This window comes from Simochromis diagramma, unplaced genomic scaffold, assembly GCF_900408965.1.
Source record: "Simochromis diagramma unplaced genomic scaffold, fSimDia1.1 OVJJ01000321.1, whole genome shotgun sequence".
Lineage (NCBI taxonomy): Eukaryota > Metazoa > Chordata > Actinopteri > Cichliformes > Cichlidae > Simochromis > Simochromis diagramma.
In genome coordinates this window covers 7,027,711-7,041,454 of record NW_024386772.1, presented here as the reverse complement: position 1 = coordinate 7,041,454, position 13,744 = coordinate 7,027,711, and the positions used below count along the sequence as shown (strand labels likewise).

General features: G+C 38.6%; 1 protein-coding gene across 2 annotated transcripts in view; it reads left to right on the top strand.

Moving 5' to 3' along the window:
- stat5a (signal transducer and activator of transcription 5a) overlaps positions 1–13,744 on the top strand; it is a 49,771-nt gene that overhangs the window by 18,550 nt on the left and 17,477 nt on the right. The window contains exons 2-4 of one of the 2 annotated variants that reach the window (XM_040045854.1): positions 10,419–10,475; positions 13,200–13,343; positions 13,500–13,656. In XM_040045854.1, coding sequence (XP_039901788.1) covers positions 13,216–13,343; positions 13,500–13,656 — 285 coding nt within the window. In that variant the 5' untranslated portion in view covers positions 10,419–10,475; positions 13,200–13,215. The remainder of the gene's footprint in view (positions 1–10,418; positions 10,476–13,199; positions 13,344–13,499; positions 13,657–13,744) is intronic. The other variant, XM_040045845.1, reaches the window with a different exon arrangement.

The following is a 13,744-nucleotide window of genomic DNA, read 5'->3' as shown; positions in this document are numbered from 1 at the left end:
AAAAGGTTTGGATTTAAATGACATGTTATTGCAGCAAAATTAAAGTGTTACACTGCTTTTCTAAGCTGCTATAGGTTAATAAATGCTACAAATAGGTCATGTTAATGCTTTGGTTGGCAGTTGTTAGGCAACATGCTGACGTCATAATATCTGATATTGACAAGAACTTTCAGACCTTTAGATGTACCTATGTGGCTGTTTTGGTGCTCAACTTGACCGTGGTTACAGGCAAACAAGCAGAAATTTCATGTGTTTTAGCAAGATTTCCTACTGGAAAGTTAACTTCTGCCATTAATCACGTTTCAGTAAATGCACTATGATTTTCTCAGCACCTTTAGCGTCACACCATTATCCTTTACTAATGGCTGTTTTATTTTAGATTTCTTTTCTTTCAAATGCACATTCATGCACTGAACAAGAACAGAGAATTCTCTGAGGGAATTTCCGTGTCGCTACAGAATGAGAAAATTCCTAGACAAAAACAGGGAGGTGATCGATGCAGACATCAAACTTGTCCCATTCCCATTATCTGTACCTTTCTGAATCCCACAATGCCAGCTGTCTGCAGACAAGCAAACCATCGTACTCCTCTTTCTAACAAGCAGTCTTTCTAAAAACATGTCTGTAGCACTTTTCATAAGAGCAAACCTCTACTGCAAGCCTCTTCATCATACAAAGACATGCGGTCTTATATCTAGTTGTAAAGCATTATTGCTTTGCTTTTGAGCAAGATATATACTATGCAACAGAAAATCCCATTATAGCTTTAGGATTGGATTCAAAATCTTTTTTCTTACTGGAGAGGATTTCTGAAAATCTATGTCATTATTTCCATGTATTATGTCCGTCCCAAGGCAGCCCATCCTTAACAAAGGTCAACTATTGAAAGTTTATCTTCAAACAAGATAACATCTCCAAGGTTCTGGGGCGCGTTGTTATCTCAGACCACCAGCATGTTTTCTTTGATTTGACTCCCTGTGGGTCTCCCCATATGGGGGTGGGGGGAATGACAGTTTTCACTTTTCATTTCTGCCTCAGCAGATGACCTTCTAGTTACTTAAAATAGTGAGCCCTTGTCTGCTTTAAGGACGAGCATCATTGGGGGGATTTTCCTAAAGCTTTGAAAATTGTAGTCATGTGCAGTCATGTATGTGGAGAAATGTGTTTCATCTCTTATTACTTAGAGCTGAGATGTTTGAACTGTAAGCCATGGAAAAAAAATCACATTGTAAGTAGTCAATAGGAGTAAATACAAGTATAATCTAGTGATTTTCAGCGTAGTTTTAATGGGTTTTTTTTCCCAGTTTGCCAAAATGTCAAAGAACAAAGGCCTCATAAAGCAGGGCTGAGGTGGGCTCAAACTGCCAGACTTTGAAAAAGCAAATGATTTCTGGTTGCTTGATCCTGTTTGCAGAGTGTTGACAACATCTACACAATACACCCTGCAGGGCATTGATCACCTGTGTGAAATGGCTATATGATGCCTGTCAGAGATTATCTTCTCTTTTTCGTTGTAGCGGCTCATCATCACAGCGGCATCCCGAGGCCTCCAGTTCAGCACCACGGGCAACTTGCTACCTGGGGGCTTTTGCAAGCTTCTCTTTTATCTCTACGCAATTACGTTTGATCTCATAGATTAAAATATGTCTGGGCGTGTCTGTGTTCTTTAGATTGTAATAGAAAAGAAAATATTTCCGCTCAGTACGAAAGTGTGTGTATTTTAAGATTTGCGTCATGAGACTGACGCTTCACAGTCAACAAATCCGTAACAATTGTTGATGATCGGGTTTTGTGTAGAGCTTCAGTGCAAATTTTAGTTTGTGTTTTGGCATTTGCAATGTTACTAGTGGGATTTTTTTTATGTTTCAAATTCTGAGCATTATAATTAGGGTATGCTGCATGTAGCCTGAATTCCTTCTTTATCAATATTTTAATATAGTCCAAAGATTATGCTGCAGCTGCAGACAGCTGTTGTGGCTCTTTAAATGCACATTTTTTTATTTTCTATATTATCATTTTTCCAAACCACAGCATCCTTTATTTCTCTTGGTTTTTCTGTCCATCTGCTGTGCAGACTTGTACACATCATCTTCTAACTTGCCCCGAGTAGTTGATGTTTGTGCTAATCTTAAATATACATGCTTTCAGATTATCTTTTCTACATGACTGTGAAACGGTCAGTGGACCACAGTTTTCTTTGTCTGATTAGTCAATTCTGTGCCATTAAAATGTTTTACTTAAATTCTAAAATTCTCTCAATTAACCTCTTGTAATTCTTAAATTTGAGACCATTCAGTGTCTGTGTGAATTCCGAGGTAGTGCTGTGTGTTCCAAAGCAGTTCCTGACAACTTTGTTTTTGTGTTGCTTCTGCGAAGGAGTGACAACAGATTATTGGCTAAGAGTGGAGAAAATCAAGACCATGATAACTTAATTATCTTCGAGACTTTACAAGCTTACAAATACACACACATATACACACAGATGAACTCTTATGAGCTTATTCTGCTGGACGTTTTGAATGGTTGCTAGCAGGGCGTTAGGTTATTTTGGCCTTCATGCCAGTGAGGGTGGCAGACACGCTCAGCTCTGGTCTTGTCGCACGAAGAAGTAACAACAAGATCTTCTGACGTAGTGGTTGATGGAAAGGCCTGCAGGGCAGAAATGTTCAGTTTCTAATGTGATTTAGCCATCAAATGTGATCCTTTTTTTAGGGTTCATTGAGTCATGTGAGGTGCATTTAATTAGAGTTATCCGCATTCAAACGTGAGTTCTGTCATCAGCCGACAAAAGTATCCAAGCGCTTGCAAACTAAAACACGTGACTGAGCTAATAAATGATCTCCCTTATGCTGACAGCGTGATGAGATGTGAGTTGGAGCATAGCAACAGTACCTCAGGGCAGGTTGGACGGCACAAGGATCCTCTTGTAGTCGCCTTTCCCTCTCTGTGAGCCGCTGGCACATTTGTTTGTCATGCGCTTCTCTGTGACAACAAGTTTCCCATGTCTTCTTCTCTATTCTTTGACTTTGTGTCTTCATTGTGAATTAGTAGAAAGATTTGTTTTACTCTCAGCAAAGTCCCTTTTATGTGTTTGATAAATGTTTTACACATCCACAAATTGGTCCCAGACCCAACCCCCAAACCAATTTTTAAGACAATCGTTACACTATATGGCTATGTCTGTTTGTGTATGTGTCTACACACGTGTGTGTTGTCCTCTTTTCAAAACAGAAACTTTGATTGCTTGCATTTGATGTAAATTCTAGCTATCAAAAAAAAAAAAAAAAATTACATGGGTTACACTTTCTGGTCACTGCATTAATATTTGCAGTTTTTAAAAAACTACCTATGAATTAATTCAAGTGGTCACATGTTTGAGACTCTAAGTGCTTCACAGCTTTGACTGCATTTGTGTTGTGTGTCAGCTGAAAATGCCGATGAGCTGTACTTTGGCTGGCTTAAAGGGTTTGCGTGGAGGAGAATAACTGGCAAGATCCATGATAATGATGTAATAAGGATGTTTGGTCTGGCTGAGATAATGGATTTCATCTTGACTCCTGCTCTACACTCTGCCACATTTCAAGTTTTTGCTGCTTTATAGATCCATGTTTCTGCCCTGCTTCTTGCCCTGCCCCGCTTCACAAAAGCGTTGCTCTGATGACATGAAGGATCTTTTTTGTTGTCGTCTTTTTTACTGCAGGTGACGTGTTTGGTTAAGGTGATTTAGTTCTTATATTGGGCCACAGTAGTTGTGGAAATGTATACCGCCGTGTGTTTCTGGATGTAATACTGGATCGCAGTTATGGGCAATGCGGTTTTACTGTGACGTGTTATTTATAACCGCTGGCTAAGAGTGGGTGTTATAACGCATAGTCTCTATGATGGAGCAGCTGGACTGTGGGGGAGAAGGAGGGAGGAGGATAGAGGATGGGAAGCATAGCCGAGAGACGGTGGAGAGAGCAAACATTAAAGCTGGTTGTTTATTTGGGGCCTCTATTATTTACCCTGACAAATAAAGTTATGTGTATGCAGTGCTGTTGTATAGCTCTCCTCCTTGGGCAGCCTCTAGAATCAAGTGTGTCTTTATTCTGTTTCGTGTTTCTTTGAAAACTGCATTTAAAAAAGAATTTCTAAGTAAAAGAATAAAAGTACTCATCTATGAACAGGTATTTAACAGGTATGCTTCAGACTTTGACTTTTGACAGTTTCAGCAGCACAATTGACAACTTAAAAACTACAAAACAGTTCCAGCGAGGATAGATATGATTTTTAAATCATTATTTTTAAACTGAGCTGTAAACTATTTTTTTCTTCTTCACAACTGTGACTGCATTCGTGCTATGTATTAATTTTAGACATCACAAATTTGTACATCTACAGTTCTGTGCAAGAGTCTTAACCCACCTCTTCTTTCTTTATCGTTATGATATTGTAGGAAAATGGGGAATATGTGCAGGTATTTACACCTATTTTCCTGCATTGCATCGACACTGTCAATCAAATGTTCTCCAGATAATAATGCATGATTGATCACATCCTGACAGTAATTTTTTGTGGTCATATTTCCATCAGTTTTGAAAAGATCCCCAGCGCCACTGACTGAAACGCAGTACTAAACCATGACAGAGCCTCCACCATGTTTTACATTTGGCTCTAGGAACTCAGCTTTTCCTCTCGCCACCATTCTCTGTACATACTGACAATAATTTGACCCAAAAATTTCAAATCTCCGTAAGACTTGTTGCCAGCGATTTCCAATGCAGTTTCTGTGTAATTTGGCTTAACTCAGCCTTTTCTACTGTTTCCCTTCCTTAAGAATGACGTCCAGCCTTCCACTGAGACCATTTCTGATGAGACTTAGTAAACAGTAGACAGATTAACTGAAGGGCCAGGTGAATCTCTCAGGTCTTGTGTCAGCTCTTTCTTTTTCTGTTTCTTAAGGATATGACTTTTAGATATTTCTCATCTGCTGCAGATAGTGTTTTTATAGGCATGCCAGGCCTTTTTTTTAGCCTCCACTTGTTTCCTTAAATTTTTAAGGACACATTCATACCATGCCAAGATATGCCAGGTTTGTAGCTAATAACCCTTTGGCTACCACCTTGTTTGTCCAAAAATACTATTTTATGCCTGTCAAACTGTGTTGTCTTTGATGTTTTTTTTTTTATAGATTCAACTAAAACATTTAAACTATGTTAAAAGCCTAAAGATCCAATTTTTAAAAAAATCAAAGTTGGTTCTTTGCCCAGTTGTCTGTTATGTGTGGACACAACACTGATTCATCCCTTGAATCAGGTGCTTTTTGTATGCTTATTCAATTCAAATTCAATTTCAATTTCAATTCAATTTTATTTATATAGCGCCAAATCACAACATAAGTCGCCTCAAGGCGCTTCATAGATACAGAGAAAAACCCAACAATCATATGACCCCCTATGAGCAAGCACTTTGGCAACAGTGGGAAGGAAAAACTCCCTTTTAACAGGAAGAAACCTCCAGCAGAACCAGGCTCAGGGAGGGGCGGCCATCTGCTGCGACCGGTTGGGGTGAGAGAAGAAAGACAGGCTAGTGGCTTAACAAACAACAACAAGAAAAAAAAAATTCCTCTGAAAATGGTCAAGTACAAGGGCAAGTATGAAAAATGAAAATAAAGCAGCCAGTGTCTTAAGGAAACCTTTGAAAGACCTTCAGAAATGCTGGATAACTATTGCTCAGCACCACTTTAAATAATTACAAGAAAGTAATAATTACTTTTGCTCCTTGAAAGTAAAATATTAAGAAATGAGGGATGGTTCAAGACTTAAAATATAATAGCTATACCTTTTGTGCCAATAGATGTTTTAAAGGAGAGTGCCATGTTACTGCCATACTAAATACTTTCCAGAAGTCTTTCTAGTATAACACTACGTTTAAAGCCTGAAGGATAGAATATACGTCAAACTAACAGTTTGCATGAGAATAAGGGAAAAATCTATATATTTAATCTCCTGACTGTCAACAGCAGCTGGTTCAGACTCATGAGCTCATTGAACTCAGTTGAAACTAATAAATATGATCTGGTTTAAGTATCAAACAACTGGTAAGCGGCCCAGCAGTCATGCTTTAGCACAAACAGATATTCAGTTCAGATCATGGTTTGTTTGTTGAATAATCGCTAATTCTTTCAGAAAGTTCACCCAGACCTTAGCGACCACTTTTACCGCTAAGACTAAGATCTGAATACCAGCTTTCAAGAAGCATTGATCTCATAACTCACTTTATGAAATTAGCATGTGTAAAATAAAAAATAAGTAAATAAACATCATGTGAGTATTGTTGATAATCGCATTAGAAAGGTTATCACGAGGCAGCTGGCCAGTGATAGTGCTTCACACATGTCTGTAAAGTCTGTACTGTGAACTACAAAAGCTTTTAATTTAGCATAAAATTAAAAAAATAAAGCAGATGCAGTGAAACGATAAATAAATAAATAAGACGTGCAGAAGGAATGCTGGGTAAACGCGCAGAAAGTGCGAGCAAATGCTGTTGACAGATTTCTTTGTTCCTTAATCCTTCAAAGAGTATTTTATTCTGAGCATTCACGACCTTCACAAACAGTGTTTACACTTTTAAAGCCATATTTAAAGGCAGCTTGGATATTTTTCTTTAGTGATGAGACAAATCAGCCCTTCCTCATGTTCTAACAGCTATTTATTATCATTTAAATAATATATAAACTATGTGGAATATTTTGGTAATGCAAAAAGTGCTGGATGTGAATCTATAACTTGTCTTCAAACAGGTTGTTTTCATCATTTTACACTGCGTTAAGTGAATAGGAGCTGCTTCTGCTTATAAGAAGAAATGCATCTATCAATGGGAAAAGCCTCTGCATATTTTGTCAAATAGCGGTTAGCAGTATTCATGCCGGATTAACACTCGTGTCCCCCAAAAGACATTCAAAGTACTCGCAGTGTTACATGACATGTTGTTGCCGTGTTTCCTTTCTGTTTTGTATTCTCAAGGTAAGACTGCTCTGAATGGTGGGTGGCACTTCGGTTTCCTTACAGGAAGTGCTGACGTTAATGAATGGTAATTTTTCCTCAGAGGAAAGAGTGGGTGACACGAGTTCGTTGAATTAACGTGCCAGTTTATTTCGAGACCCCAAAACCTCTGAGCAGAGCTTTAAACCCACCCGTTTGTAACTCTGTAAAACCCTGGTGTGACTGTGACGGGCTGAAAGAGGACATCAAACACACAGATGATGTTTCAGGGCCAGTGCAAGCGGGAGTTGTAGTGTTGTTTATGTTCCCTGAAAGCTGGAATCTAGTGCACCTTGGCTCACAAGCGAAATTAATCGGACCGTGTCAGCAGAGAAGGATGTCTGTTATTTGGATTGTTTGGTCTCTTTTCACACATACGCAGAGAGTACACGCAGAGCTTTTCTCTATTTTGAAGCTCAGAGCTTTCTGGGTGCTGGATATCCCTGGGAGAACACTCTGTGAGGGCTTAGCTGTATTTCTTTTTTGTTGATTTGTCCTATAATCGAGACTTTTTTAAGAGCTCGTTGAGTGGTAGGGATACTTTGAAGCTTCCCCCTGCTTAGAAGTCAGTCTCCTACAAGGATTTAGCACTTCACTTTAGCACTTTGTGTGACTGGCATTAATATCTGTGACATATATTGGTTGGACAGAGCCTGCTAATTTGCTTTTAAGACAACAAATGTTCAGTGGCTGTTTCAATTCACCTGTAATCAGAAGAAGTGGGAATAAAGCAGTCTTCCTCATTATGTTGTTTTTGCCCTTTGCATTATCGAGAACCTTGTGCAGCTGGTTTAAGAAAGGGATTTGATTTATTTGTTTTTAGCCGTTGTGCAATGCTAGCTGGAACCTCTTCGCTTGGATTTGTATCCAGGCGTTCTGAGCTCATAAATTTGCATTGAATCTGCACAGCGGGTGAAGTTGTTCATTGTGTGTTTGCCAGTAATGTGTGAATATAGTTGGGGGGGGTTTTACTTAACTTGCCGTCCAGTTGCATTTTGTTTGGTATCTTAGAGAGCAGGAGCAAACCGTGGATGTCGGAAATAACTAATGTATTTAACTTCCAATTAATCAGTGAAATGAGAGGCTGGTGTTGGTGTGGCGTTGGATTGAATTAGTCGAACTGCTTTTCTTTTTTTTCCGTTTTGCGTGTGCGTCAGAGAGCGAATATGAGAGAAGCACAGGAAAAAATTTACTGGCAGTACAGTTTGCAGTAAATTTATATTGGACAACAAAAAGCTTGATTGACTGTGAGAATGGCTTTGAAGATGGAGCAAAGGTTATCCTTCTTTTCCAAAAGAATGACAGTACAAATAAAAGAGACTGGCAACTGATAATCTTTGATGGATGAGCGAAGGCAAAAGTCAAGTGCATTTGTGCGTTTGCTTCTTTATTCTCATAAACAAAGACTACAGATAAGCAGCAGGAACACTTTTGCAGTTCAAATAAAAACCGCAAATTAAGTTTTAGACCAGCCAACAGGCACAAGGAACTAAAACATTTTATTTTGCAAATGCTGTGTTTGTCAGAACTTTTTTTCCTATTTATCTGGATTATATTTTGCCCTTCCTTGTTTTCTGAAACGATATAAAAACGTGTGAGTCATCCAACTGAGATATTATCCTTTTGTATCAATTCCAAAGGCTTTTTCTCTCAATTAGTACTACTGTTTCCAGAAAACCAAGCCAAAAGTGCTTCATAGTTTCTGTTATGGGAAGAGAAACACATTAGAGGACATTAAGTATAAGGATCATTTTGAACTACGATAATAATCTGTAGTAACTGCTTCAGTAAACCTCTCTGGTGGTATAAACAGCACTTTAGTCTCTCTTGCTGCATAGTGATTTTTGTCCGTTATGGCTGTGGGTAATTTATGACGTCAAGCCGCTGCTGGTATTAACATGTGATTCTTTAATAACAAATCAAGGAAGGATTTCTAAGTGACATTTTTCTCCACTCTAACTTTCAGCTGGCCTTACAGTCTTGCAGAGGTTTCAGTAAGTTTACTTTAATTTGAGTCACAACACCATCAGTGTGCGCTGTATGTGAAAAGATGCACATTACAAGCAGAGCTGCAGAGGTGATGAGTCAAGTGACAAGTTTCCTATATGCAGTGACGAGTTGAAATATTCTAGACAAAGCCTTGAGATGAAACGGTTTGATTGAAGCTTCTGCTTTGAGAGAGACAGCGTTTTGCCTACACGCCTCAAGTGGAAGCAACTTTTTAAGGCATTAATGGCAGTGAGCTTGAAGAAAGAAAGGCAGGAGTGCAGAGGAGCTAAGAAGAAGACTTATCCAGACTGTAAAATAAAGATGTCACATTTTTGTCTAGAGCCAACATGTGGCGTCCTGATGTTTTGCTTCTTCAGGGTACAACCAACAGTGGTGGTAGTTGTCTCAGTCATCATGATTTGATGTGTTTTTACATATTAATGGATGAAAGGCATGGCCTTTAGGTTGTAGTTTAGATAAAGCAACTGACATTTTTCAGCCATTTAAATGAAACCTGAGTGAACATTTATAGAGCCTCCCATTGGTTCAGGTTTGAAGCATGACTACTCAAAATCTTACTTTGAAAGAGCTGTTTCGACTGTGGTTTTACTCTGTGGTAACTATTATTGTTAATTATTGTTATCAATAACTTGCAGACTGGATGTTTTAGTAAATTATACTGTATATAATTTTTCAAATTCGTTAAGGATGTGGTTCATATTCTGACAATTTGTTTTAAAATGTGAGCCAAATGTGTTTTGCTCACCAAAATCTTTCAGATATTCAAGTAGACTGGATTCAGCAGTATCCCTGTAGTGACAACTGAAGTGCTAACTAGCCGTGCCAAACAAGCTGTGTTGTTGTTTACACGCAGCACCTGTTGAATGACGCTCTTCTGTTAGCGGGTGATGCTAATTTATGCTCTGCATTTTGTCGTGTTTTACAAACGTAGTATTTTTTAGCGCCTTTATGTACTGCTGTGGTTATAAAGTTGCAATAAACTTTAGTTTTCTTCTTCTTCTTCTTCTTCTTTTTTTGTAGTAATCATTTAGGGAATTGAACTTCTCTTAATTCTCTGTAAATCTGATTTCTGGCAACACTGTTGTTTTTTGTCTTTTTAAATGCATCAGCTTCAAAATCCCCACATAGTGAAAGAACCTTTCAGGCTTGGGAAGAATGTTCAAAAATTATGCTATTATGTTGACATGTCCAGTTCATCTGGAATAAAGTCAAATCTGTTCAGTGGACTTTCCCTTTTTCATGCTTTTTGTTAAAGCTCTTGTCCTTGTGAAAAAAAGAGAGCTTCCTCAGAAGCGCCCAAGTTTGACTCACTTCCTCCTTTTGGTCTCTGTCTCTTTCTTTCTTTCATTCTCTGTCTTTCTCTCTCTCTCTTTCTGTCTGTCTCAGGTTTGTGGTGCTCCTTTTTAGAGTTTCCTGCTCTTACATGGTAACACAGAGCTGAAGGTAAGGTGGATTTTATTTATTTAATTACTTGAAGCCAAAGTGAGGTTGGTGATGAAATAGCAGTGACATGTTACAGTGAGCTTCCTGTACATGGAGGAAAATGGCAAAGGCAGAACGGCTGACTTGCTTTTACAGTATATTTAAGGTTCACGCCAGGATGTTTGTATATTGAGGTCAAAGTAAAGCAGTTGCTTGGGAGCATTTCGCTTTTTCTTGGAGATGAGAACTGAGGTGCTACTGGTTGTCAAACCCTGTTTGCAGCCATGTCTTTAAAGATCTGTTGAACACACTAAAACACCAGTTTGTCCCACTGTCTTCTGGCAGCACAGCAAACACTCTTTTAAGCTCCAGCTCCCATTATGTTCAGCGTTGGTCTATTTATATGTTTGTGAAATACAGGTTGGTGTAGAAAGAAAGTCCTACACCCACGATGGGTGTCACAGAAAGAGGTGGTAGAAAAGTTTTGTGCTCTTCCTGTCGGCTCCTCCTCCAATCAGCTGATTTGCAGTTTTGGGCTGATGCTCTCTGCTGATTCTTTTACAGATAACATGTGTAGGTTATTCATTTAAAAAGCACTTGACTGTCTTTTCAAAAATCAGTCTTTATGCCTTTTGTGTGCTTGTAGTTTTCTTTCACACAGGCAATCTGAGAATAGTTTCTTGACATTTAACATGCAAAAAATGCTTATAATGCTTTTATTTATTTATTTTTTTTATAAATTTTGCTTATTTTGAAAATATAGCTGTAAAGGTCAGCAAGTGAACTCTAGGACACAATGAGAACCATAAGAGCACAGAAAAAGTAGAATAGGCTTTGTGTCGCCAGATTGTGTCAACAGATTGAGTGGTATTACCTTTTTGACCCTATTTCACCTTGGTCTACAAAGACATATAGTCAGTTAGCAAGCATGCATGTGAGCCCAGCTATTAGGCATTTATGACATCCACATGCACAGGAAAAGGCTTTTGAGTCGGGTTTTTGTTTTGTTTTGTTTTTTAATCAAGTTAATTTATTGTCTAATTGACACATGTTTTCTTGTACAGATGACAAGAGGTCACTTGTGGAAATCATGGGATATTTTTGTGCAGGGAAATGGCTACCGTTATTATGCTTTATCTGTAGCAAAACACATGTTTTCACATGTTCTTTATGAGGGAGTGCAGACTAACAAGGTAAAAAAAAAAAGCACTCTTCAATCGGTATAACGTGGACAAGATATGTGACAGAGACATAAGCTACAATGGAACAAAAAAGAGCAATGACAAAGAAGAGGATGAACATTTTTTCCTGTATTGTTTTTGTTTTTTTGTTTTTTGATGCAATGTGTAGTATCAATTACATGTACGTGGATATAAAAACTATACATGTACTGTCAAGCAGAACCACTGACACCACAGGCACCTACAAATACACACATGCACACGCAAACACTCACACACATACACCACAAACTTCCCGCGTACTCATATCTCTCAGTCTTTTACTGACAGTGACTGTGCCAGTTTTGAGAAGGGTGAGTGGGTGTGTTGACTGGAAACAAGCAGCAGTGACCCAATACAAAGCCCTCTCAACCAAGCCATAACCCTCAGTGTGGAGTTGTTGGCTCCACAGAGGAGCATGTTTAAGTCCTCAACATGTTCAGTGAAAGAGAAAGCGACCCAAGCGGGCCGGGCAAGTGACCTGGATCTTCAGTCGTAGAAGGAAAACAGAGACATGTGTATTAGTCACTTTGTAAAGTGGACTTAATCAAGGTATAAGAAGATAGAAGTGTTTTAGTCATTTATTTACCATTAAAACTATTTTTATCTGTATGACTGACTCTTTTGGGAAAATGTTAAATACTTCACTTAAGTGATGTTCTTTCCCCAGTACCTTTAAAACCTTTGTAAAGCTGCTAAACCCACATTGTATCCCAGCTTGCATCCGACAAACGCAGCTTGTATCCCCGATATTAAAAAATATCTTTCTCAAGGATTAAAATGATCAGAACAACACTTCTGGAGGCATTCTTCTCGTGCACAATTTTACAGCAGGTTACAAGTGTTTGTGGCGTGTTTTCATGTGTGTGGCAGAAGATGGGAAAAGATGCGCAGAGTAAAATCCTTGTAAAATAGCCTGGACTAATTACTACTGCAGCTGAATCCAATTACCACTCGGTGGAAACAATTATAAATATTACGTTATAACAAGTTATTTTACATGTGGTGTCTGGGATGTCTTCTGTGCTTTTGCAGAACATTACCAGCTGGGATTAAACACCTGAATTGAAAGATGAATTTTTGCCATAAATGTTTGTAACTTTCTATCTATCTATACTTTAAATGGCTTCATAAAGTGGCTTTTATTCCTTTTAATTGTGTCATGCTAGTTAATGAAAGGTTTTTAGGTTTATGCCAAATAAACATGTTGTTTGTATCATTCCTCATACTTTAGCTGGGTTTTTTTTCTTCCTTTTTTAAAAACAAAACAAAAACAAAAAAAACCCCCAAAACTCACCACCCTTCATATTCTTGACAAGCTATGGTTGTTGTGCTGATTTCTGCAGTCTTTGTAAAGGTGAGACACTTGGCAAATAGTAAAATGAAAGCAAAAGTTTCATAAGTTGATCCGAAGTGACCTGAAATGATCTTTTTCTCACCACTTTACATCCCTTTAGTTACCGTTTTCAGTTTATGTGTAACATATGTTCCCTGCACTCTAATTAAGAATTCTCCCCTTTTTCAGCTTAAGGGTGTTGAAGATGGCGGTGTGGATCCAGGCCCAACAACTGCAAGGAGATGCCCTCCACCAGATGCAATCTCTGTACGGTCAGCACTTTCCAATTGAGGTGCGACATTATCTGTCCCAGTGGATAGAGAGCCAGCTCTGGTGAGTTTATTTGATGCACGTGTGACCAGAGAATGTAAAGGATGTTAAAAAGAAATCCTAATCCTATTTTTGTAACATTTTGATTTGTTCTGTTCAACATCTTACACTTTATCGTGTGTGTTTGCGTGTGTGTGCATGTGTGTGCGTGTGTGTTAGGGATGCCATAGACCTGGAGAACCCACAGGAGGAGTTTAAGGCCAAACGCTTATTGGACAGTCTTATACAAGAGTTGCAGAACAAGGCTGAGCACCAGGTTGGGGAGGATGGTTTCCTTCTTAAAATCAAACTGGGACACTATGCCAACCAGCTCAAGGTGAGGCTTTTATTCGAACGCCGCTGCATTCTTAATATAGTTCCCATTTAGTGCTTGGTTACCTGGCAATAGCTATTAAGCAATAGCT